This window comes from Cutaneotrichosporon cavernicola (genome assembly GCF_030864355.1).
Source record: "Cutaneotrichosporon cavernicola HIS019 DNA, chromosome: 5".
In the NCBI taxonomy this organism is placed as follows: domain Eukaryota; kingdom Fungi; phylum Basidiomycota; class Tremellomycetes; order Trichosporonales; family Trichosporonaceae; genus Cutaneotrichosporon; species Cutaneotrichosporon cavernicola.
Window position 1 is genome coordinate 826,861 of NC_083397.1, and position 24,189 is coordinate 851,049.

General features: G+C 59.8%; 9 protein-coding genes across 9 annotated transcripts; 5 read left to right on the forward strand and 4 right to left on the reverse strand.

The window, feature by feature from the left end:
- Positions 1-234: 234 nt before the first annotated feature.
- On the reverse strand, positions 235-1,506 carry CcaverHIS019_0503380 (uncharacterized protein; the record flags this gene model as incomplete). The annotated part of the gene is made up of 1 exon (XM_060601486.1): positions 235-1,506. One exon carries the CDS (start codon positions 1,504-1,506, stop codon positions 235-237), a length of 1,272 nt encoding a protein of 423 aa, XP_060457975.1.
- Positions 1,507-2,462: 956 nt separating this feature from the next.
- Positions 2,463-3,901, reverse strand: thp1 (uncharacterized protein; the record flags this gene model as incomplete). The annotated part of the gene is made up of 3 exons (XM_060601487.1): positions 2,463-3,449; positions 3,483-3,562; positions 3,601-3,901. The coding sequence occupies 3 exons, from the start codon at positions 3,899-3,901 to the stop codon at positions 2,463-2,465; spliced, it is 1,368 nt and encodes a 455-aa protein (XP_060457976.1).
- Positions 3,902-4,189: 288 nt separating this feature from the next.
- On the forward strand, positions 4,190-5,400 carry CTK2 (uncharacterized protein; the record flags this gene model as incomplete). The annotated part of the gene is made up of 3 exons (XM_060601488.1): positions 4,190-4,353; positions 4,469-4,550; positions 4,582-5,400. The coding sequence occupies 3 exons, from the start codon at positions 4,190-4,192 to the stop codon at positions 5,398-5,400; spliced, it is 1,065 nt and encodes a 354-aa protein (XP_060457977.1).
- A 127-nt stretch (positions 5,401-5,527) lies between these two features.
- CFT1 (uncharacterized protein) lies at positions 5,528-10,148 on the reverse strand (the record flags this gene model as incomplete). The annotated part of the gene is made up of 12 exons (XM_060601490.1): positions 5,528-5,832; positions 5,913-6,345; positions 6,377-7,905; positions 7,947-8,082; positions 8,117-8,278; positions 8,314-8,382; positions 8,415-8,578; positions 8,616-9,346; positions 9,379-9,530; positions 9,563-9,637; positions 9,672-9,824; positions 9,861-10,148. 12 exons carry the CDS (start codon positions 10,146-10,148, stop codon positions 5,528-5,530), a joined length of 4,197 nt encoding a protein of 1,398 aa, XP_060457978.1.
- A 581-nt stretch (positions 10,149-10,729) lies between these two features.
- On the forward strand, positions 10,730-12,005 carry CYT1 (uncharacterized protein; the record flags this gene model as incomplete). Its single annotated transcript, XM_060601491.1, has 5 exons — positions 10,730-10,801; positions 10,916-11,165; positions 11,251-11,407; positions 11,490-11,887; positions 11,923-12,005. The coding sequence occupies 5 exons, from the start codon at positions 10,730-10,732 to the stop codon at positions 12,003-12,005; spliced, it is 960 nt and encodes a 319-aa protein (XP_060457979.1).
- A 986-nt stretch (positions 12,006-12,991) lies between these two features.
- Positions 12,992-14,249, reverse strand: CcaverHIS019_0503430 (uncharacterized protein; the record flags this gene model as incomplete). Its single annotated transcript, XM_060601492.1, has 4 exons — positions 12,992-13,052; positions 13,154-13,487; positions 13,527-14,013; positions 14,058-14,249. The coding sequence occupies 4 exons, from the start codon at positions 14,247-14,249 to the stop codon at positions 12,992-12,994; spliced, it is 1,074 nt and encodes a 357-aa protein (XP_060457980.1).
- A 369-nt stretch (positions 14,250-14,618) lies between these two features.
- On the forward strand, positions 14,619-17,522 carry CcaverHIS019_0503440 (uncharacterized protein; the record flags this gene model as incomplete). The annotated part of the gene is made up of 4 exons (XM_060601493.1): positions 14,619-14,696; positions 14,739-14,888; positions 14,941-16,674; positions 16,710-17,522. 4 exons carry the CDS (start codon positions 14,619-14,621, stop codon positions 17,520-17,522), a joined length of 2,775 nt encoding a protein of 924 aa, XP_060457981.1.
- Positions 17,523-17,878: 356 nt separating this feature from the next.
- Positions 17,879-21,775, forward strand: CcaverHIS019_0503450 (uncharacterized protein; the record flags this gene model as incomplete). Its single annotated transcript, XM_060601494.1, has 4 exons — positions 17,879-17,896; positions 17,987-18,026; positions 18,088-21,464; positions 21,533-21,775. The coding sequence occupies 4 exons, from the start codon at positions 17,879-17,881 to the stop codon at positions 21,773-21,775; spliced, it is 3,678 nt and encodes a 1,225-aa protein (XP_060457982.1).
- Positions 21,776-22,688: 913 nt separating this feature from the next.
- CcaverHIS019_0503460 (uncharacterized protein) lies at positions 22,689-23,857 on the forward strand (the record flags this gene model as incomplete). Its single annotated transcript, XM_060601495.1, has 3 exons — positions 22,689-22,794; positions 22,834-22,877; positions 23,186-23,857. The coding sequence occupies 3 exons, from the start codon at positions 22,689-22,691 to the stop codon at positions 23,855-23,857; spliced, it is 822 nt and encodes a 273-aa protein (XP_060457983.1).
- Between the last annotated feature and the right edge of the window lie 332 nt (positions 23,858-24,189).

Genomic DNA, 24,189 nt, shown 5'->3' on the forward strand with positions numbered 1-24,189 from the left:
CATTTGCTTCCGCTCCCTGGTTGTACATATCGCTCCCGCCTCTGTATCTGTATCATGCATCCCTTTCTCACGGCTTAGGCTTACAAGCGGGGAATGGCAGGTGCCAAGGCAGACTAACCAAGATAACTCAGTCACGTCTCCTTCTCCTTCCCATACTACCGAGATATATCCGAATCGCCATAGGCTTGATGCTCCCAATGTCATTCATACATATCATTCGGATACATATACAATTTACGTGTACCACGTCGGCTCAGGCACCTCGTCAAGAAGGACGTAGCGACCAAGCTCGCGATTCTTGTACGCGACCGGGTCGTGGAGGGTGTGCGTGCGCACATCGCGCCAGAAACGGTCAAAGCCGACCTTGGACGCGGTTGCGCGCGCACCAGTGACTTCGAACAGGCCTCCAGTGACGCGCAGTGCCGTGTCGGTGTTGACGACCTTGACAGAGGCGACGAGTTCGGCGAACTCGCCGCGCTCTCGGGCGGTAACCTCGGCGCGGGGCTTGGCCGTGAGGACCGAGGCGAGGGCACCAGCCTTGTCTGTGAGAGCCTCGGCGGCTGCGAGGTGAGCGTAAAAGTTGCCGTAGCGCTCGAGGATGTAAAACTCGTCCGTCGCCTTGTCCTTGTTGTCGCCACCAAAGGGCCACGGCCGCGTGGTGGTAGTGGTGTAGCCCTTGGCGGTGGCGAGTGCCCCCTGTGCAATGCCGAGGTAAAAGTTGGAGAAGACAAGCTGAATCAGAGGTAGGAGGAGGGTCGGGTACGCGATCCCCAGCACGGCAGGGTCGATCTTCTTGTCCTTCCACCCGAGGGCTGCAGACCAGGGGGCGCGCACGTCGGTGACGGTCGCGCTCCCACTCTCGGTCAGGCGCAGACCCACGTTGTTCCAGTTGTAAGCAAACTCGATGCCGGGCTGCTTGGTCGGGACGACAGCGAAGATGTGTTCTCCGCTCGCGAGTGCGCCCTCGAGCACGATGAGGTCCGAGATCGCAGCCCCAGTCGTAAAATGCTTGAAACCAGAGTAGGTGATCTCCTCGCCGACGTCGGTGATCTTGAGGTCGTTATCGCGGGGGTTGACGGCTCCACCGATATAGTAGTTGTTCGTGACGTAGACCTTATGTAGTGCGTCCGCCTGCTCCTCGCTGCCCACCACGTCGGCGATCTGCGCCCACAGAGTGTGATAGCCGAGGAGCATGCCGATGCTGCCGTCACCCTTGGCGACTTCGCGGGTCACGGCATAGCCGACAGACCACGGCTGTCCGCCGCCGCCATACTTGGTCCGCCCGAGGACCTTGAGGAGGCCCGAGTGCTTGAGGAGCTCGACTTCAGCGACGGGGGAGGCGTTGACTGCGTCGCGCTCAGTCGCGTCCTGGCGGAGCACGTCTGCAACCTCTCTCGCGCGAGCGAGCCACTCCTCCTCTGAAGAGGGAAGTTTGGCCCACTTGGCGGCGTAGCCTTCGTAGACAGCGGGGTCGGTTGCGAGGGGAGCCTGGTTATTGATGGTCATGATTGTTCAGTAGGGTTAGTTGTCCGTCACGACGAGACTTTAAGTATTGTCTGCCCTCGCCTGTCAGCCGTCATGTCAAGCAGTCGATGGCGCGGTTGAGAGGCCGTGTTCTCACACGTCTTGTCACGCGCCCAAAACGATCGATGAGAACTACTTCGCCATCGGCGAGGCGATTGAGTGCGAGTGCGCTATTGGAGTCGCTAGCGTCGTCATCTTAGCGCGATCTTAGAGTGATCACGTTCAGATCGCGTCACTCGAGCCACCGATGCCACCAACAGTCAACGGAAGCATTTGAAACGGATACATTCTTGTTCTCCGTCCACGTGATCTCATTCCTGCCCCACTCTAAGGACCAACGTGGCATCGCCACTGACCAACAGGTTCGACCAGAGAATTGCGCAGACGATTAATTCGGACTTGGCAAAGTGACAGAGTCAGCGCTGCTGTTCTTGAACCGCTCAGTGTTGGCTTCAGAGTTGGAAGTGAGCAGGCTCCATTCAAAATCCGAAGGCATGGTCAGCCCTGGAGCCATCGAGACAGCTCCTCCCTGCCTGACGGTGCTTCCTCTTCGCGAAACGGACCGCAGAGCCAGCCACACCTACATATTAGTAATCCTCGCGTCGAGGAGTGGAAAAGTTGGGAAGTGGGAGGTTCGGGCAAGGCCGCCCAATAAGACAACTTGCGGCCGATAACGAACAGCGGCGGAGCATTCACAGTGGCACTTGACAAGAGTTGATGTGTTTTGTGTTTGTGTTTGTGTTTGTGTCAAGTTGTATGAGTGTTGAGGAAGTCGTTCAATCGAAGCCTTCCGACATTCCCTCTAACCTCCTTCACTTCCCACCCTCATCCGGGTTGTACGATCTTGACAGAATCAAAATGTAGAGATACAGAAGGCTACTTCCAAATCTAGAGACTACATTGCTCTCACGCGACTACATTGCTCTCACGCGGTATCGCTATCGCCGGTTCTTTGGAGTATTACGCTCCTCCAATGCCGCTGCGGCAGCCTCCACGTCCGCGATTGTAAAGTCTTCAAAGTCGCCCTCTGGCTCGCCGGCCTCAAAGCTCTCCACAAACGCCCTGAGCTGTCCAAACAACTCGGCCTGCCGGTCGAGCGGCGTCCGTTCGAGCCCCGACGTGTTGGGCACCACCCAGAAGTATGTGTGGGTGTGGCTTGGCGAAGGGTTGAGCTGGTTAGGCGGGTTAGGCGGGTTGGGTGGGGGGGATAGAGAAGGGGCGGAGGTTAGTGGTGATGACGGAGCGGAGGATGGGAGTACCGATGAGCTGGGAAGGGGTGTCGGCGACTCCACGTCCACAGAGTCGGACTCGTCCATAGTCCCAGGGCCAGGGAGGACAAGACGTAGTCGCTGTGGTGCGTCGTATGCAAAGTTTAGTTGCACTGCGCGGACGTAGTGCGATTTGGCCGGCGTCAAGTCTGCGTCCTCGATTGAAACGAGAGGCTCGTCGACGTCGGGTTTCACATCTGCCCCTTCGTCTTCCTTCACCTCCTCTTTCGCCTCGTCCCCCTCGTCCACCTCCAGACCCTCTTCCTTAACCACAACCTCCGGCTCGGTCTTGACGACAGCCTCGTCGACAGGGGCGAATGCCACGACCACCTCCCATTTCACTCCCCTTACCGCTGCCGCCTTGCTCCCGTTCTTCTTCGCTTCCTTCAACCGTCTTCGACTCTCAACACCAACAACACCTTCGAAGATATCCCAAATCTTCTTGCCGACGAAACACACCACCCGCGGCCGAAACCGAGCAAATTTGGCCGCCAACGGTAATACTGCGGCGCGCATCTCAGCAGGCGAAAGCTCGTTCTGCTCAGCCGTAACCCGGCTAACGAGGTTGGTCAGGCCATACCTATACGCGCCGGGAAGAGTGAGGTCCTCTTGGGGCGTGAGAAGGCGCGGCGTGAGTCCCGAGAGGTGGAGCGCGCGCTGGGGTCAGCTCGTCCAGCTCGAAAAACTCACCCAGAACTTGTTGGTCGGATGGGCGAAATGGTGTCCCGTCTTGCTAGATCGTAGACCAGGGTTGATACCGCAGAATACCACTTGGATCAGTCTCACCTAGTGGTTAGTAGTAGCGTACGTTTGAGGTCGGGGACGAGCTTGTCCATTGTCGGGATGAAGTGCGCGTACTTGTCTGGATGGGCATAGCGACGCGACTTCTTCCACCCGAACTTGTCAAGGCTGCCGTCCGCGCGTCGCTTCGGTCCGTCCTCAGCCGTGCTTGGCATACCCGAACCAGAATCCTCGTCGTCGCTCGCGTATCCGCTCGCCCCACCTGACCCGTTGGTAGGGCGGCGCACGCGCGGGCTCCTGCGCGGACTCTGCGACGCGTAGGCATACTGCGCGAGGCGGGTACGAAGGTTCTCTGCTGGGCTGGCCATTGCGTGATGCGTGATGCGTGATGCCCAAGTGTCTGTAAGTACTAGAATGGTGGCAAAGATACGTGGTCATGGTCACTATATGTGGACAGTCCAAGTGCAGAATGACGAGGTTCGAGACCCGCCAGTCCGGTGGAGGTCAGTCCAGTCAACTTTACGAAACCGTTTCATCAACACCACAAACACCATCCGCTCTCATCTCCACTCGAGTAACATCCAGCACCATCGACGTCGCGTGGGCTGCTCTGCATCGCTTCCCCCTTCCACGTCATATCACGCTCATCCACCACGATGGACCAGCCATCCCTCCTCAAGCGATATAGGCCGTACTACCGGGCAGGGGAGATTGAGCGCATGTCGGCCAGACAGAGGGGCAAGCTCAGTATCGCGCGGGAGGAGCGGATGCGGCAGCAGGCCTGCACGTTTATCGACGCGGTTGGGGTACGGTGTGGATTGTAAGTCGGGCGAAAGTTACGGGGATGGGGCCGGGGTGGTGGTAAGGAGAGTAGGAAGGAGGTTGTGGTGGTGTGGTGTAGAGGGGCGTTAGTTACCTGGAGAAGCTGACACCAGTCCGCGCCGCACGATCGCAACAGCCCAAACCCTCTATCACCGGTTCCATCTATTCTTCCCCTACGCCGAGTTCCACTACATTGTGAATGTCTCCCATTCTGATCTAACGTCAGGAAGTCTCCCTAACGACCCTCTACGTCGCCTGCAAGCTCCACGACACGCTCAAGAAACCACGCGACATCATCTTGGCGAGCTACGCATTACGTTTCCCGCACCTAATCCGCAAAACCACTGTCGACATCTCCGCCGTCGACCCGGCCACTTTGGAGGCCGAGAGGCGGCGCGTCCTCTCAGTCGAGCGGCTCGTCCTCGAGACGCAGTGTTTTGCGTTTTCCGTTGCAGTGCCCTTCACTTATGTGGTCAAGATTGGGCGAAACCTCGGATTACCAGCTGACGAGGTACGCTCGGCCTGGAGGGTGGCTGTGGATGCGCATAGGACTTTTGCGCCACTGAGTTATCCGCCGCATGTCATTGCCCTCGGGAGTATCTATACTTCTGCGCTTCTGGCTAGCGAGAGCACTTGTCCCCATTCACGGAAGGATAGCACTCTCATCCTCGGTTCCGAGGGGCCATGGCAAAATCAATATAGCGCCACCGCTGGAGCGGTCGATGAAGTCGCGCACGCACTCCTCGACTTGTACACTACTATTTTGAGTACCCCGGCTTCCGATCCTTCGCTCCAGCTCTTCTCGCCTTCACCGGTTTCGCCAAGGGAGCCGTCCCGCTCTACCCGGCCATCTCCCGTTCCCGCTAGTGTGGGAGGGACAGCATATAGATTGGCCCCGAAGTGGACGCCGCAGGCGCTTACGGAGCTCAAGATCCATCTTCGGGAACGGAGGCCGGGTGAGATGCCGTGGGACGAGGAGAGCGATGGCGAGGGCGTTGAGGGTATGGGCCGGAGCGACGCGACGGTGCGCTTTGTGTGGGACTAGCTAGCGAGCTTGTTACGGACGGCTGATCGAGACCGAGCTGAGAAACGAGGGGATGACCGAATCGGGACCCAACCCAGCGAGAGAGTGGTAACACAACTGTAGCCGAGTATGGTAGAATTGCATAGTACTACCAGAACCCGCTCAACGCGTACAAATCGCTAGCGACTGTGACTACATCCGTGCCGATCTGGCGCATCATCTCATTCTGACGCTTGATGGGCTGCAGCGCAAAGTGCTCAAGCAGCGCGCCGTCCAGGATACCCTTGGTCAAGGGTCGGGGCACCAAGTCGTTACGCACGCTGCGGAACGCGCGCGGGTTCAAGCCGGCGACGTGGGGAGCATTGCGTACCAGCTGGTCCTGCACGAACTGGAGGCGCTTGGCACGCGCAGCCTTGACCGTTACCAGGGTGGTGAGTGCGCCGTCGGCGGTGGCTTGTGTGAGCTCGACAAAACAGGATGAGCTATCAGAGGAGACTCGGCAGACTCGCCGCTCGTCTGTCGTGCGCACTCACCGTAGATCAGCTGCGTCTGCTGCGCGACGTCCTCCTCTGGTCCCCTGCGACGAGCAATAGTCTTGGACGCTGTCAGTGGCGTTGCGCAATGGAATTCCGTCTTGAGAATGAGCTTCTCGCCATTCAAACTGTCCGGGTCTGCGGGGTCAAATGTCAGCAGGCGCAGGTCGCCAGCCCGATCGCTCGTGACAAACGCCGACGAGCCCTCCATAACTAAAAGGTCGGCGCTGACGAGCGAGCGGTCAGTTAAGTCGCGCGCGACCGTCGTAAATTTGTACGGATTCTCCTGGAGAGTGGCAAAGACGAGCGACTTGACAAAGTCGCCCACCAAGATAAGGTTCTTGAACACCGTCAGTGAGGTCACGTACATCGACACGTCGAGGAACGCGAGGCCCATCAGACGGTCGTCGTAGTCGAGGCCCTTTGCGAGGATCTAGCGTCAGTTTAGCTTTCGGAGGGCTCACCTTTGGTCCGTTCGAGTGGATCAGGTATGGGCCCAGGTTGGCCAGCGCGCTGACGGGGTTGCGCGTCGGGTCCTTGGTGCAGAAGCGGAGGCGGAAGCCTGGCTTGCCCGGCGCCACGCCAACCAACTCGTCCACCTCGAAGATGTATACTGCGCCATGGGAGGCACGGTCCTCGCCAAAGTTCTTGCCTGTCCCGACCGCGATAAAGTCGCGGAAACCAGTCGGACTCGCCGCACTCTCGAGGTTGACGCTCTGGACGGCGAGGATCGCCTCGTTCTGATCAAAGTCGTAGCCGTCAAGCACACGCCAGGGATCACTGCCAGCACTAAAGAGCTCAAGCGTCGCTCGTTCGTTCAGTGGAGGCACGAGGTTCTCGCCCTCTGGTCCCTCCTGGATCTCACCCTCCTCGTCGTACGCCTGGAAGGGCACTGAGATGTTGGACGCGCCGACATAGTGTCCCGAAGGCGGGTCAAACGCAATGGCCGTATACGTCCGTTCCATGGCGTAACGGTCGCACGGCATTGCAAAGTCCGTATTGAGCGTTGGAGGCAGATAGCAGATGAAGCTCCCGTCTTCTATGCGCAAGAAGTACTCGCCGGTACCACCGTGGTGCGTCGTGCGGCCGAACGCGTAAGCAGCCTGTTTCAATCCGTACGCGTGCACGGGATGTGCGTCCGACGCGAGGATCCAGTGCGGGCGCTCACCCGTGATGAACGCGCCCGTGAGTCCCTCAAGGTCGGCAAACGGCACAATGTTGTATCCCAAGTTCGAGATGGCGGTCTGCGCCAGCAGCTGCGTATACACCTTGCGGAAGCGGACGGCCAGCGACCGGCGCGACTGGTCGCGCGCGTCGAGCGTGAACCGCGACTGCGCCTCGTAGATGTTGAAACGGCCCGAGTCGTGCAACACCAGCAGGTGCGGCCGAACCGTGCGCTTGCCGATGGGGCACATGATCATCTGCCGTACTCCGTCCTCCGTGTCTGCCGCATCTGTCTCGCCGCCAATGTCGTCCGTGAACGACGGCTCCGAGTTGGAAAGGCCGTTCGATTCAAGGACGAGGGTGAAGTCTGGCAGCCTGCGGATCTGGAGCGCGCCGGCTGTCGTAAGCAAGACAAGCCATTGCGTCCCGCGGGCAGCGTTGAACGCCGATTCGGTCGTCTCGGCTTCGACAGCAATGGCAGGTTTCGATTCCTGCAGTCTCTTGAGCTGCTCGCCTGTGAGCTGCGTTCGCCCGCGCTGCGCGTTGCGCTGGCTGAAGCCCGACGGCGCAGCATGCAGTTCCTCCTTGCGTTCCGTCGCCTCGAACGTCCTGAACACACCGCTCGTGTCTGTAAACACGTCTGCGGCCTGACACTCGGGCAGCGGCTTGGAAAGGCTCGCCTTTGAGATGGTGCGCCCGACTGAGTCTCCCACGAAGAGCGTTACTGAACCGTCGGATCGCCTGACAATGACATACGGGTCAGATATCGATGCGCTCACGATCGGCGCGAGATCAGAGGCTGGGCAGACAACCTGCTGCTCCTCGCCGTCTGGGCATTAGCTGGGTATCGTTCATAGCAAGCAACCCCACCTTGGTCCAGCAACACCACCTGCGTTGCCGATACGTGCAGGATGCTCGAGCGTTGGAAGAACGTGCCGACATTGATCGCCGGCTCCTCCAGCCGCTTGATCTGCTCCTGCGTGGCCTTTGTTGATAAGGCGTAGATCTGGTATCAGGGTGTTCACCAAACAAGAACTCACTCGTGTCTGTACTGTGTCAGTCGCCACTAAGATTGTCGACAGCTCGTTGTCTGGTATGTCCTTGAACTTCTGGGCGGTCGGTCGTTGGATAGGCAAGAACCAGGTCGCGTTGGCGTTGGCGAGCTGGTCGAAGCGACGCTTCTTGGTGATGGGGATGCCTCGCTGCCGTCAGCTACTGTGAGTCTCTGATAGCTCACCCTGAAAACGTTGACGGTCGATCCAGCGCTCCCACCACCAAGAGCCACAAGCTGAGGATATGTCCTTGTCTGGCGTCAGCCAGGCCACTCCAGTCACTCACGCCTTGGTCCGTGACGGCGATACCAAACTCGATGGCCGAGATGCGCCCAATGCCACTCAACCTGTCCTGCTCTATCAAGTTGACGTTGGCGGGCCCCGTCAGCACTGCTCTCGCTGTGCCATTCGCCGTCCCGTTTGCCGTCGGCGCACTTTCACCGTAAAGGTCTGTTGTCAGCGGAAAGCAATGAGTCTGTAAGCTCACCCTCGTCCCAGTCCACCTCCATCTCCTCTCCCTTCTTTTCCTCCTTTGCGTCCGCCTCGATGACCTCGCGCACCAGCTCGACCTTGGCAAGGAGCGAGTCGCCCTCTGCGGAGCCGATAAACAATCCCTGTGCGCCAGCCATAACCATTGTGGACGGGGGAGGCACATTGCTGGTAGCCTCGTCGACCTTGATGGCGCCGACCGCGCGGCCGTCCATCTCGAAGCGGACTTGGTGCGTCTGTCCGTTCGCGAGCACAAGGAGCATGTCGTTGGGGCCGACAAACTCGGCATGCGAGCCTTCGAGCTTCAGCTTGCGCCCCTCCGAGTCACGGTTGGTTCCCAGTGATGTGGAGAGACCCCACCATGCGTTGACAGCGGCTGATACGATGCGTCCACCCTGGTCGACATGCACGATGCCGTTGCCCGTCACGATCGCAATGCCGCCCACCTCTGTCGGGCAGGGAACGAGGTACTGGGAGTCGGCGGGGAGGCCCGTCACGCTCGTCAAGAGTGGATAGGAACCGCCAGCGCTCAGGTCGATGGTGCGGATCTCGAGTCGGAAGGTGTCCTTGCTGGTGCGGAACTTGCCTGCCCAAGTGTGCGTGGGCTCGAAGAGCAGAGCGACGGTGGGCGAATGGAATCCTGGTAGGAAGAGGAGGTCCTGCAAGTTCTTGATCGTCGGTGAGATGTCTGCGAGCGGGAGCACGAAGGATGGAGAGTATGGTACGTCACTGCTGTCAGCGAGGTCTGAATGGTGTCCCACTGAATAAGGTTGTCCTGCAGCGGATCCAATTCGGATTGTTCTTGGAGGATGGGGAGGATGGCGAGCGAGTCTTCTGGCATCGTGAGGATGGCGAGGCGCGAGAGTGGGTCGCTGCGCAGCATTGGGACGTAGCCCTGCAAGTCGCCGTTGACCTGCGGTTAGAGATGTCAGTGGAACCACACACCATCTGCTGGCATCGCTCGTATGTGTGCAGCGAGACGGTCGCAATGTCCCCCCGCGACCACTCGAGGATGGCCATCTGTCGTTAGCTTGAATCATCTTTGACAGCTCACCTTGGCGTCCTTGAACGACACCAGCAGACGGTCCAGTCCGTCCACTCCACTTTCGATTGTACGCAGCGGCGCGAGGCCGGTGACCACGCCGTGCAACGTGTGGCGCGTAAGGAGATGTAATCGTAGGGTTGCCTCGAAGCGCACCGGCGCACGCTGACATGAGTTTCACAGATGCATATGTACGCTTACATCTGCTGGCGCCGAATCAAAGAAGCTGTCCCCTACGTCCACATCTCCATCTTGCCTGTCCTCGGTAGCACCCTGGTCGGGGACTGCCGCCGTCTCCTCGCGGATTTCGAAGACGCGAAGACCCTGCCCTCCTGCGACGATCAGGTTGCCTCGGACTTTGATCTCTGGGATCTCGAGGGCGACATGAGGTTTGGGGAGTGGGTAGATGGTTGATGGGGTGAAGTGAGGAAGGAAGAGGGAGTGATGGATGGCCGATGGGGGGAGGAGAGAGGAGTAGAGGGCATGCATGGCGCCTAGAGCTCCTGAGGCGCGATGCAGCCGAGGATTGAGAAAGGGGATGGAAGAGTTGGATGGATGATTGTTTGCAGTTGCCACAAGTCGAATGTTCAGTTCAGTTCAGTTCAGTTGTTCACTGGATCTCTGGTTAGTGAATGCTAGTAGCATGTCACTCTCCAGAGTCGCGGGTTCAATCTCACGTGGTGTGGTTTATTTATTATTTACGTTATACCTCGTGTTTTATACGTAATGTTTTCGGATTGACGGCGTCGGAGGAGGTCGCCCTAAGATTGAGATCAAGTTGGCTTTAGACCCAGGGTGATTGGTTGAGCATTGTCATTAGCCACTAAGGACAAAATGCCGAAATTCCGAACTTGGGTGATCACTACCTCTTGGCTGGTTGGGTGGGGCTTTGAGTGAACACCCTGGGCGGGGGCAGAAGTCGGTAGGATGGAGCAGTGAAGGGGGAATCGGGACGCACCGGCCGTAGACAGGTGAAGGGAGAGGGCAGCTCGTCGCTGCTCGACGTTTGACCTCCAATCCCATCTCCGCCTTCTCATCACTCCCCCTCCTCACCACTCCCCCCCTCCGAGATGTTCTCCTCGGCCCTCCCCCGGCTCGCCACCAGGGCCTCGGCGCGGGTGCCCGCCCAGGCCTTTGCCAAGGTCCGTCAAACGACTCTGGCCCTATTGGCTCGGCTGCGCGAGACAGAGACTCGTCCGCTGGCTCGCGCAACCGAGGGCCGATCTCCGAGAGAGCGATGGTGCTAACGCGCGCAGGCTCGCTTCAACTCAACCTTTTCGAAGCCCGCCGAGTCGGCCTTCGCGTCGCGGACAGCCCTCTTCGGCGCGACCGCTGTCGCTGTCGGCACTTCGGCGTGGTACGCACACCTCTTCGGCATCCCGGGTCTCCAGGAGGCCAGCGCCAACACGGCTGCCGAGGTCGGTCTTCACCCCGCCGCCTACCCCTGGCCCCAGAACGGTATCTTTGAGACCTTTGACCACGCCTCGATCCGCCGTGGCTACCTCGGTGCGTTGCGCGATGTCGATGCTGCCCCAACCTGGAGCAGCTCGGCTCGGAAAACTAGTAGTGTACAGAATCTAACACCCAACAGTCTACCGCGAGGTCTGCGCTGCCTGCCACTCGCTCGACCGCATTGCCTGGCGTAACCTTGTCGGCGTCTCGCACACCGCCGACGAGGCGAAGGAGATGGCCGCCGAGTTCGAGTACAAGGACGGCCCCAACGACGAGGGCGAGATGTTCGACCGCCCGTGAGTATCGCGCATTGCTGTGCAGGCGAATGCGAGCGCCCCGTCGTGTATGCAATGCTGGAGCCCATCGCTAACCCCACAGAGGAAAGCTCTCCGACTACATGCCCGCTCCCTACCCCAACGAGGAGGCTGCTCGCGCGGCCAACAACGGTGGTCTCCCTCCCGACCTTTCTCTCATTGTCAAGGCCCGTCACGGCGGTTCCGACTACATCTTCTCGCTCCTTACCGGCTACGTTGACCCCCCTCCCGGCGTCACCGTTGCCGAGGGCATGAACTACAACCCCTACTTCCCAGGCGGCGGCATCGCCATGGCCCGTAACCTCTTCGACGGCCTTGTCGAGTACGACGACAAGACCCCCGCTACCGCCTCGCAGATGGCTAAGGACGTCACTGTGTTCCTCAACTGGGCCGCCGAGCCTGAGCACGATGACCGCAAGAAGATGGGCATGCAGGCCGTCATCATCATCTCGACTCTCACCGGTAAGCCCAAGTGCTGTACGTTAGCTGACCGGAAGCGCTGTCTCTCTACATCAAGCGCTTCAAGTGGACCGGCCTCAAGAACAGGCGCATCCACTACCGCCCGCCCGTTTCCAAGTAAGCGGTATAGTGGTGTTTCTAGACAAAAGCTCTTCGTGGGGAGATGCAAAAGTAACACGGAAGGTTGGATTGGTAGTGATGAGGTGTGCAGCGTCTCGCGTCTCGCAAAAGCGACGTGTTTTTGTCATTTCTGTCGTCGCATCGTTGAGCCTGTATTGGTACTGGAGTGAAGTGTTCAAGAGGTGCAGGTACGATGGAGGTGTGGATATTTGGTTCCGCTATTCCTCCATTTGACTGCTCCTGTCAATCTGCGTGCGATGGGGCATAGTTACAGTTGATTAGCAGCGCGTACACAACCAGGGCCACTGATTGCTAGAGCTTCGACGACGATGACGGTGATGCGACTTGCATTTTAGTGGAGCTAGACTCGGCGAGGAGCAGAGCCGAGCAGAATCTGTGAGGCCGCTACCTCCAGCCAAGTGCAGGGCCGTTGGAGGATTGGAATCTGCCTGCCTACTAGTGGTCAAGGTCGAGTGCACAGGCCATGCCAAGACGGGATCAAATCCACGCGACTGCACCAAGCCTGCTGATTTCTGACTCGTTGAAATTGACATTCTTTGCATCTCTCAACATCTCAACTTTGCTCCATGCTCAACTTGATTCACTCTCAGTTACGACAGTAGTGAAGTAGATGCGGGCGATCGGTGACGCAGCTCACTCTCCTTCATACTATTACTCCGCAAGCAGCCGAACTACTGACCACCACCCTTTCCATCCCCACCCATCCCCATCTCCATCCTCATCCCCATCCCCATCCCAGCCTCTCTCTCCCTCCAACGCAAACGTACACAACCCCCCGATCTGCCGGTGCTATATGCCCTGGCCCCTGCTTGCTCTCTAGCTGGCGGTACCCGGTCGGGGGGAAGAACAACCTGGCCTTGATATAAGCCGGAGGCCCCCTATGCGTCCTGCCAATCGGTAGTATGCAGATTCGGGGGCCTTGACTCGGGCATCAGGACATGACATACAGATATGCATACAACATTCCTATCCCATCATGTGCGAGATCGAGTCAGGTGGGCGTACGGTTTGGGCAAAGGTCATGAGGCTGGTGTCAGTCAGATATGGTGGACTACTAGCATCGGACGGCAAGGCAAGCCAGGAACTAGGTCGTGGCAGCAGCCCACGCCCCAGCCGGCCATTACTCACCGCTTCACTGCCTGGATGTACTTGCGCGACACCTCGTCGTTGAGGACGTGTGCGACGTTGTCCGAGATTTTGCCCTGGTTCGAGCGCTCGTGGATGCCGACCGACACGACGCCGATCGGCCACGCAGCATTGCCGATCGAGAGGCGCAGGTACGCGTCCTGCGCTTTCGAGTACAGCCGGGACTGACAATAGTGGACCACTTCTGCCAGGAGGCGCACAACGTCTTCTGGAAGGTCCCGGTTCTTCAATCCCCGGAAGAGGGGCTTTAGGTTCTGCGCGCTCTGCGCATGATTTGCGCTTGCCAGTTTGCCTTGCGCCGTCCGCTTGACGTCGTCTGCAGTTAGCTACACATCATATGTATTCAGCTGCTCACCTGGCCGCGATTCGAGGTACTCCTCCCACTCCTTGAGCATCGCCTTAAAGTACCAGTAGAGGAGCGGGTGCAGCGCTTTGAAGTCACTCTTGATCAACCCGAGATCGAGCGGCCCGCCGTCCGTGTACTTCTTCATCTTCTCGACGTTCTTGTCTTCCTTGACGACCTCGCCTCGCGCGCGCCGCTCCGCCTCCTCGCGCTCGCGCTCTGCCACGGCGCGCTTAAAGTCATCCTGCCGCGACTTCGTCTTATCGCCACGCTCGTCCTCGAGCTCTATCGCGCGCAGGCGCAACCGCCGGTCGCGGTCCGTCTCGCCGAACAGACGGATAGGCTGACCATGCGACCGCAAGCGCCGGATACACTCCTCTGGTGGAAGGTTGTAACGTTCCTTCTCCTCCTCAGGTGCTGGTGAACCGGCTGTAGATGTAGGTGTTGGCCTGCGCGATTCGCGCAGGCGCGCGAGGGATGCGTTGCGCGCGGCGTCCGCCTGCCATTAGCTTTACCATTACGCCGAACGAACTGGTAACCTACCTCTTTACGCAGTTTCGACGCTCGGCTCTCGGGTGCCGCGTCTACTTGGTCCACCTTCCTCTTGCTGGCCTGTTCCTTCCTCCGTGTCTCCTCCTCCTCTTTCGCGCGCTGAGCATCGCCGCGGCGGAGGTACTTGTCTCCTGATGAGATATCCTTCTTCTTGCTGTTGATTTCGGCGAGAAGGCCTTCCATGATAAGAAGTTGTCGACGTGCTGAGGATGAGAGTAACAGTTGAATTGATGTGGGTGAAGTTGGGCGGCGAATAGAGCGAGCAAGAGACCGGTCACGTGATTATAGTCAGTAGTGTTCCCTTGGTTTGCTTCCGCATGGTTAAGACAGCTAAGAGTCGTCATAAGACCGCGCCGCCCTGCCATCTCATCCACATCACATCTCGGCCTCTTCGCTTCTCATCTCCACCCCCCCTTTCTTCCCTCCATCTCAACTCACACTTCTACATCACACGCTCTTTAACCCTCTTCTTATCCTCATTATCTACTTTAATTTCCACGTCGAAAGAGCAACCAAGCCCCGCTCTTCACTTCTCGACCCTTTTCTTTCACCATGTCCAAACCAAAACCCCGGGCATCTGCTCCCCCGCGAATGGCCAGCAACACCCAGGAGCCGAAGGCCAAGTTCTATGTCAGTATATTTACCTGGTGTCAGGACACGGCTGACCAACAGGATGGACCGACCGTTTCTGCCGCAGAGAAGGCGAAAGCGCGGAGGAAGCCTCCCCCTTCGACCCCTTCGGCCCAGCAGGACGCTTACAAGCCGCCTGCCGCTGTGCCCTCTATTACCACCAAGCGGACAACGAACACCCCCGAGAGTCAGGTGAGCAGCTGCGAGAAGCGAAGACGAAGACGAAGACGCAGCTGACGAACAGCTCCAGGTTGTAAAGGTCAAGCGCAAGAAGCGCTCCGGCTGGACGCTGTGCGGGGTGATCACTCTCTTGCCGCTCCTCATCATCGCCTCGCTCTTCTCGACTGTCTTATGCCCTCCCCCGTCGGCCATGCCTTCCACTTTCTCTTCAATGGCCCTCGGCGCTCTTGGTCTGAGGGTCAAGCCCGCCGAGTCGAGCCTCCACAGGACGCTCTGCTACCCGGCAAATGTTTATCATGACGAGGTTCTCGTCCCCTACATCTACCCCGCCATAGAGGATGCCAAGGTCCAGGTGGCCTCGATACCGTTTTACCAGCACACAGTCGAGCCGACATACAAGAAGGCCAAGGGTCACGCGCTCAAGATCTGGAATGGCCCGGTGAAGCCGGTTGTTGACCGCACGTTCCGTGGTGCTCGAATTGTTCACCGCACGTACATTGCGCCGCACGTCCCATATGTCAAGGCCAAGTTCACCGAGGCGACTGCTCCACTCCGAATGCGCCTCTGTGCCCTTTACAAGATCCACGTCGCGCCCCATGTCAAGGTTGCCAAGATGCGCGCCTGCGCAGCGATCAAGAGCTCCAAGGCTACGTTCAACCAGGTTGCCGGGCACCCGACGACCAAGCAGGCTGGCAAACAGGCGCACAACGCCTTCCTCTTCAGCCAGAAGCAGGGTACTCGTGCGTACGCGTACTCGAGACCGCACGCGATCTGGGCGTACAGCGAGGGCAAGCGCCACACCCGCGACACCGTGATCCCCCGCACCATCCAGGGCCTTAACTACGCCGGCAAGCAAGTCTGCAACACCTGGGCTCTTATCAAAGCCGAGTGCGCCAAGCTCTACGCAAAGCACCTGGCCGTGCACTGTGATCCCTACCTCGCCAAGGCCAACGAGGCTCTCGCTCCAGTGTGTGACAATCTCAACAAGCAGATCTACGTCCCATACATCCAGCCCCTCGTACACTCGGTCCTCGGGCCCCAGGCGAAGCAACGTAGCTTTTGGTCGTTCGTCGCCGAGTTTGTTCCGGCTGCGGGCTCGACTGTTGGGCAGCGCGGCGGCCAGACCGTCTCTGAGGCTAAGAAGGCTGCACAGGACGTGAAGAAGGCGGCTGCCGACGTCGAGAAGAAGGCTGCCGAGGCCAAGCGCACCGCTGAGGAGAAGGCTGCTGCCGCGAGGAAGGCTGCTGAGGATAAGGCGGCTGCTGCCAAGCAGGCGGCCGAAGACAAGGCTGCCGCTGCCAAGAAGGCCGCTGAGGACAAGGCCGCCGACGTCAAGCGTGTTGCCGAGGAGAAGGCGGCTGCCGCGAAGAAGGCTGCCAAGGACAAGGCCGCAGCCGCCGAGAAGGCTGCCGAGGAGAAGGAGGCGGCGCTCAAGAAGAAGGCTGAGGAGGCTGCGGCCGAAGCTGCTGCGATCGAGGCTGAAATTACCGCCAACGCCAGGGCCGCTTTCAAGAAGGCCGAGGCGTCGCGTGCCGCTGCCTCCAACCCTGATGACCTCACGCGTCAGGCCTTTGTCGCCGCCACGGACGACGTTACCGCTGCTGGGACTGCTACTGTAGCAACCACCTCGCTCAGCGGCACTGTCAGCGGCACTGCTACTGCCTCCGCGGCTTGCGACTCGGCGACCGGCGCCGAGGCTGCCAGGGACCATGTCGCCGAGGCTCGCGCCGAGATCCAGCAGCTCAAGAAGAGGGTCGACTTCCAGGGCAAGGCTTTGCACGCCAAGGTCCAGACTGAGGTGAGCGTCACTGAAGACGACTGTACTTACAACAGACCGTCAAACAGGCCAAACACTTCCTTGACCTCCTTGCGGACATGAAGCTGATCGGAGACGACAACCTCGAGCGCGAGATTGGCCGCATGATGGGTGGCCTCGACCGTCTCTACTCGAACTCGCGCAGTCTCACGCGCCATCAGGTGGAGGAGAGCCAGCGCATGTCGGACACAAAGGTCCTCAAGGTCCTTGAGCAGGTCACCAACGGCGTCAAGACCAAGAAGAACCACATCTACGAGAAGACCCAGCCTGCCGTCGAGAATGCTCAGGCCGAGATTGAACGTGTTCTTGGTGACGACTACTCCGCCCTCGGCAAGCGCATGGGCTTGATCGAGGGCATCACTCCCAGAGACTGGACGGCGTACAAGGCACTCAAGAAGGATGTGGCGGTTTGGAAGGTCAAGCTCGCTGAGGCACCTGAGAAGAACCACTCCAAGCAGCTCAAGGACGCCATCCAGAAGGCCCAGTCGGGCGCTGCCGAGCTCCTCACCGACTTCACCGACCTGTACGCTGGCTGGAAGATGCGCCAGGAGTCCCTCCGCAAGCAGGCTCTAGATGGCATCGCCGCCCGCGAGGCTCTTGAAGCTGAGTCGAAGGAGGTGAAGCGTGCCACTCAGGCCACCATTGTCGCGCCCAAAAAGCCCGTGGAATACAAGAAGGCTGGGGCCAAGGGTTCGATCCTCGATATCAAGGAGAAGTCGGTTGACAAGGAGGCCGAGGAGGCCAAGGGCTCGATCCTCGATATCAAGGACAAGTCGGTCGACAAGGAGGCCGAGGAGGCCAAGGGCAAGTCGACCAAGGACGAACTGTAGGCCGATTCTGTAGCCGGTGCATGCATAGAAACGCCGACCTTGTGTTTTGCGAACCAGCTATCCAGGGTAGGATCAGTAGGAGGAGAGGAGGGGCGCCACATTGCGGTGACGCGGTAAAAGTGCCACGTGTATTTGATTCCGAGCTTTGAGGCTCCAGCGCGCTCCCGTCACGTCGACATTGACTTGCATGGCCTGGCAGTTGCTGGCTGAGTGCTCACCGACATCCAAAGCATACCTATACCACCTTCAACCACTGTCCATCGCCACATCCCTTCCCCTCTCACTCACTTCTACGCATCGCCTGTGCACCTCTCGCTCCGCTCGACTCTCATTCCTTAAAAGGAGCGGCCGGCAAGATGCAGATGCTCACCAAGGTACGCCGCAAACGTGGCAACCGGCGCGATCTCCGGTATCCATCTACCGTGCCGAAACACGCCGCGCCGAAGGGGACACGCTGACATTAGTTTGAGAGCAAAAGCCCGCGCGTCAAAGGGATTGCGTTCCGTGAGTGGACCGACGCATGCATAGCCTGCAGCACAGTAGCAGGCCAGGCGCTAACCACCAGACCCCAAGACACCGCTCCTCGCAGCATCGCTGCATAATGGCACCATTCAGCTGTGGAACTACCAGATGGGCACGCTAGTCGATCGGTATGACGAGCACGATGGGCCTGTCCGCGGCATCTGCTTCCACCCGACACAGCCCATCTTCTGCTCTGGCGGTGACGACTACAAGATCAAGGTGTGGAACTACAAGCAGCGCAAGTGCTTGTTCACCCTCACGGGACACCTCGACTATGTGCGCACCGTCTTTTTCCACCACGAGTACCCGTGGATCATCTCGGCGTCGGACGACCAGACGATCCGCATCTGGAACTGGCAGAGCCGCACCTGTATCGCGATCCTCACCGGCCACAACCACTACATCATGTGCGCCCAGTTCCACCCATGGGACGACCTCGTCGTATCGGCGTCCATGGACCTGACCGTGCGTGTTTGGGACATTTCCGGCCTTCGCAAGAAGAACCAGGCGAGCTCGGCGCCCATGAGCTTTGAGGAGCAGATGTCGCGCGCCAACCAGGGCCAGGCCGACTTATTTGGCAACACAGACGCCGTCGTCAAGTACGTGCTCGAGGGCCACGACCGCGGCGTCAACTGGGCGACGTTCCACCCGACCCTGCCGCTTATCGTGTCGTGCGGTGACGACCGACAGATCAAGCTCTGGCGCATGTCCGAGACCAAGGCGTGGGAGGTCGACAGCTGCCGCGGGCACTTTAACAACGTGTCCATGACGCTGTTCCACCCGCGCCACGAGCTCATCCTCTCGGCGTCTGAGGACAAGACGATACGTGTCTGGGACATGACCAAGCGCACTGCCGTGCAGACGTTCCGCCGCGAGCACGACCGCTTCTGGGTGCTTACCGCGCATCCCGAGCTCAACCTCTTCGCGGCGGGCCACGACAACGGTCTCATCGTGTTCAAGCTTGAGCGCGAGCGACCCGCGTTCTCTCTGTCCGGCAACAGCCTCTTCTACATCAAGGACAAGGTGATCCGCATGGCTGACTTGGCGACTGGCACCAACCAGGGCGTCTGCTCGGTGCGCAAGCTCGGCTCGCAGTACATCCAGCCGCGCACACTGAGCTACAACCCCGCCGAGCGCGCCGTCGTTGTCACGTCCACCTCAGACAACGGCGTATACGAGCTCATCACGCTACCCAAGTCGAGCGCCCCAGTTTCGGGTGACGGCAAGGACACACCCTCGGACGGTCGCAAGGGCACGGGTATCTCTGCTCTCTTTGTTGCTCGCAACCGTATGGCTGTGCTTGACAAGACGGCGCAGAACATCGAGATCCGTGACCTGTCCAACTCGCTCACCAAGACGGTCAAGTGTCCCGTTCAGACCAACGACATCTTCTACGGCGGCACTGGGTGCCTCCTTCTGTCGTCGAGCAACTCGGTTGTCCTCTTTGACATCCAGCAGGCTAAGGTACTGGGTGAGATCACGACGCCGGTCGTCAAGTACGTAGTTTGGAGCAACGACGGCAACCAGGTCGCGCTCCTTAGCAAGCACACGATCACCATTGCCAGCAAGTCGCTCGAGCAGACGGCCCTCATCCACGAGACCATCCGCATTAAGTCGGCGGCGTGGGACGACAGCGGCATCCTCGTGTACACGACGCTCAACCACATCAAGTACGCGCTTCCTGGTGGCGACAACGGCATCATCAAGACGCTCGAGCAGCCTGTCTACCTCACCCGCGTCAAGGGCCAGGTTGTGCACTGCCTCGACCGCAACGCCAAACCACGCACCATCCCCATTGACCCAACCGAGTACCGCTTCAAGCTTGCGCTTATCCGCCAGAACTACGACGAGGTGCTCCAGATCATCCGCAACTCGAACCTCGTCGGCCAGAGCATCATTGGCTACCTCCAGAAGAAGGGCTACCCCGAGATTGCGCTGCACTTTGTCCAGGACCCTCAGACACGCTTCGACCTGGCCATCGAGTGTGGCAACCTCCAGGTCGCGCTCGAGATGGCGCGCTCGGTCGACCGCCCCGACGTGTGGGAGCGCCTTGGTGCTGCTGCGCTCAAGCAGGGTAACCACCAGATTGTCGAGACGGCGTACCAGAAGTCGCGGGCGTTCGACAAGCTGTCGTTCCTCTACCTCGTCACCGGCAACACGCAGAAGCTCAAAATGATGCAGACGATCGCGGCCAAGCGCGGCGACCAGATGTCTCGGTTCCAGAACTCGCTCTACATGGGCGACGTTGAGGCGCGTGTTGCCGTTCTGCGCGAGACTGGTCAATACCCCCTCGCGTACTACGCTGCCAAGACTGCGGGCCTCGAGGAGCTCGCCGAGGAGATCCTCGACGAGGCAGGTATGACCGAGGAGGATGTCCCCCCAGCGCCGCCCAACGTTGGCTCGTCCAAGCTCGCGCCTCCACCTGTCGTCTTCCCGCAGACCGAGTTCAACTGGCCCATCAAGAACCTCGGTGAGAGCTTCTTCGACCGTGCGCTTGCCAACGGCGGCGCCGAGGGCCTGATGGCGGCTGGTGAACAGGCCGACACAGCGAACGGCGAGCAGCTGGATGCTTGGGCAAACGATGAGGATGCCGCTGAGGAGGAGGAGGAGCTGGACGAGGATGAGGGCTGGGACCTGGACGCCGAGGTGGCCCAGGAGGAGGCTGCAGAGGAGGTGGGTGATGACATTCTGGCGGTCGGTGAGGCCGACTTGTCAGAAGGTGTCGCCCCAGGAGTGGACGAGGACGAAATGTGGGTGCGGAATTCGCCGCTGGCAGCAGACCATGCTGCTGCTGGCAACTTTGAGAGCGCGATGCAGCTCCTCAACCGCCAGGTGGCCGCGGTCAACTTCAAGCCGCTCAAGCCTCTATTCCTGCAGGCGTACCGCGCGGCGCACACGTACGTGCCTGCGAACGCGTCTCTCCCACCGCTCGAGTTCCACGTCCGTCGCAACCCTGAGACGACCGAGCTGCGCGAGGTGCTACCGGCAATCGCGCTCGACTTTGAGGACCTCAAGGAGAAGGAGCTTGCCGACGCATACAAGCTCTTCAGCCGCGGCAAGTTTGCCGACGCGCTCACGCTGTTCCGCGACGTTCTGCAGAAGCTGCTCCTCACTGTTGTCACGAGTGAGGACGCTGCTACCGAGGTCAAGGAGCTCGTCAAGACGGCACGCGAGTACGTCATTGGTCTGCGGCTTGAGACGGAGAGGCGACGACTCGTGGCCGAGGAGCCCGACAATGTCGTCCGCAACCTCGAGCTGGCCGCGTACTTTACGCACTGTGAGCTGCAGCCTGCGCATGTCCAGCTCGCCCTGCGCAGTGCCATGAACACGTTCTTCAAGGCTGGTAACGTTGCTACTGCGGCGGTGTTTGCGCGCCGCTTCATCGACACGAACCCGACTGACCCGCGTGCTGTTACGCAGGTGAGTAAGCCGAGCTGCATGCGAGGCTGAGGCTGCACCTCCTGTTCCCACATCCATTCTGACCCCAGGCGCGTAGCATCCTCGCACAGGGCGACCGCAACCCGCGCGACGCTCACGAGATTGCATATGACCAGTTTACGACGTTTACCGTCTGCCCCGCCTCGCTCACACCCATCTACCAGGGTTCGCCAGCGGCGGTCGCGGCATACACTGGGGCCCGGTACCTGCCCGAGTACCAGAACACTATATGTGTCGTTGACGAGGTGACGCAGGTCGGGCTGCCGGCCAGCGGCATGCGGAGTGTGGTGTAGTTGTCTAGAGAATGAATCGCGCATCGGGAGGAGGCTCGGCGGGAGGACAGGGGTATGCGTGTTAGCACAATGTTAACTACTGGGGGAGCGGGGGAGTAGGTGGCGGTGAAACGGGCGTATGAGAATCTCAGGTGGGCAGCGCCATGGGCGTGCGGCGGGCCGCGGAGTGACAGCTTAGCAGCCGCTAGTGACCATCAAGCTTCAGGCTTCAAGGCCTGCTACACTTGGCCGTCAAGGCCGTCATCATACGCGTCACGCAACACATTGCAGTACAACGACCACCAACGATGCCACACCTTGCAAAGGCACATGTGGGCTGGGAAGCCAGGGGTGATGAAGTGACAATGATGGGGTCGGGCTCGGCCAGCAAGCGGGATCAAACCATTCGGTGGCGGAGGCGCCCCCCCCCCTTGTCCACCGTCCACGGTCCATCTTCAACCTCATAATCGCAGTCGTCCCCACTACTTTCTTGGATTCTTCGTCACTGATTACTGTCAATCTCGCCGTTGTCGCCGTTCTCGACGTTCTCGACGTTCTCGACTGTCCATCTCACCCCTACACCTACTCTCCCTCCACCTACGCTCCCTTTCCCCACCACCCACCACCCCAACGACACACGTCACCCTTAACGGTCCCGCCCGAGCCACCTCTGATCCACCAAACTCAAGGCTACATCGCGAGTGTTACAGAGACAGAAACGCGTTTCTGTACATCGGCCATCACTCACTTGACCAACCTCCCTCCCTCTCCAACGTCTCCCCGCCTAACCATCCCAAGCCCTAACCCCAACTCAAACCCCCCACCAACCCACCCCCCACCCCCCGCCCCCTCAACACTCCCCTCAAACACCCCCCCCCCCCCCCCCCCCACATAAACACACAACCACCCGCCCACTCACACCTACTCACCCACCATGGCGTACAACCACTACCTGCCCAAGAAGATTGACCTGACCCCGAAGCGGCACCACGGCTTCTATGTCGTCCTCTTCATCTTTGGCATGATCCTTCCCCCCGTCGGTGAGTTGATCCCTGGCACTGGTATGGTGCTAATGGAAGCCGTGGCGCTACGGTTCGGGATCGGTAGAGACTTTTTCATCAATGTGAGTGTTGAGTCTTCCGAGATTGAGGAGGGGAAGGAGTGCCGTGCAGTAGCTGTGCGGTTGCCACTGTTGAACTGCGGCCGCCTCTACGATCTGGCCTTCTCCTCGTACCCAGACTTGGTTCGACCTCCTCGCACCTAGGCATGACATCGGCCTTTCGCGCACCTGCGCTGCACCTCCTCGCGCTGCACCTCCTTCCAACCCCCACCCGCACCAGCCCCATCCCACCCACCCACCGGCCGCCTGCCGTCCTCTCCTATCGCCGATTCTCTCGCGCCTTCATGCTCCCTGGGCAGGGCTAACCCCAGTGCATCCTCACCCTCTGCGGGTACATCCCTGGCCACGGACACAACTTCTACATTCAGAACATCCGAAACAACACCAACAAGGCGCGCACGCCCAAGTGGGCAATTCGTTACGGCCTCGTCGACGACTCGCAGTTCCGCCGCAAGGAGGCCAAGTCACAGTGGGCCAAGCGCTACGACGAGCGCAACCCCGAGTCTACACTCGTTGGCCAAGAACTCGCCGAGGGCGAGGAGGGTCCCAACTACACCCCAAGCAACCCCGACGCGCCGGCCCGCCGCCGCGGTTCTGAGGGTCTCTGGGACCGCGAGGAAGAGCAATTCTACAACGACGACGACGTCGCGCCGAACCAGCGCAACTGGCATTACCCCACCAACTTTGAGGGCACGGTCGGCACTGGCGGGCGCAAGAAGAAGGGACGTGGCGGAGACAGGTGGGAGCGCACGCGCTCGGCCACCTCTGGTAGCAACGGTAGCAACGACAACTACGGCACGTACCCGCCTGGTGGAACGGCGTCTACAGACGACGACGTGCCCGAGTGGGGCCGTGACTACGGCTCGTCAAAGAGGCGCAGCTCGCGCGGGCGCAAGAACTCTGCGGGCTCTGGTTCAAGCGGGCCGTCGAGCGCGCCGAAGCGGAGCAACAACCCGGACGACGTGTTCCGGCACGAGTTCTGAGCGACGAGTGTGTACAGAAGCGTGAGGAGATGAAGAGAGGAAGAGGAGGAGGAGGAGAAGGAGGAGGCTTGGGTTGGATGAGACTGCGGTGAGAGACCGCAGTCCTAGGCATCGACATCTGGTCGATCAAGTGAGGCTGGCGCAGCCTCGAAAGTACAGCGGCCGCGCGAGAATGCGTTGTCGCTGCCAAATTGCGGATTCGTCCTGTATTGCTTGCATCTTGCAGGTATGCTCGTAGATTAGTTTTGGGCCTGGCCCTTGTATGTGATGTTGGTTTTACTCTAGAGCGTTGCGCGTGCACTGTAAGAGTGGGGTCCCATTGAGATGGGCGC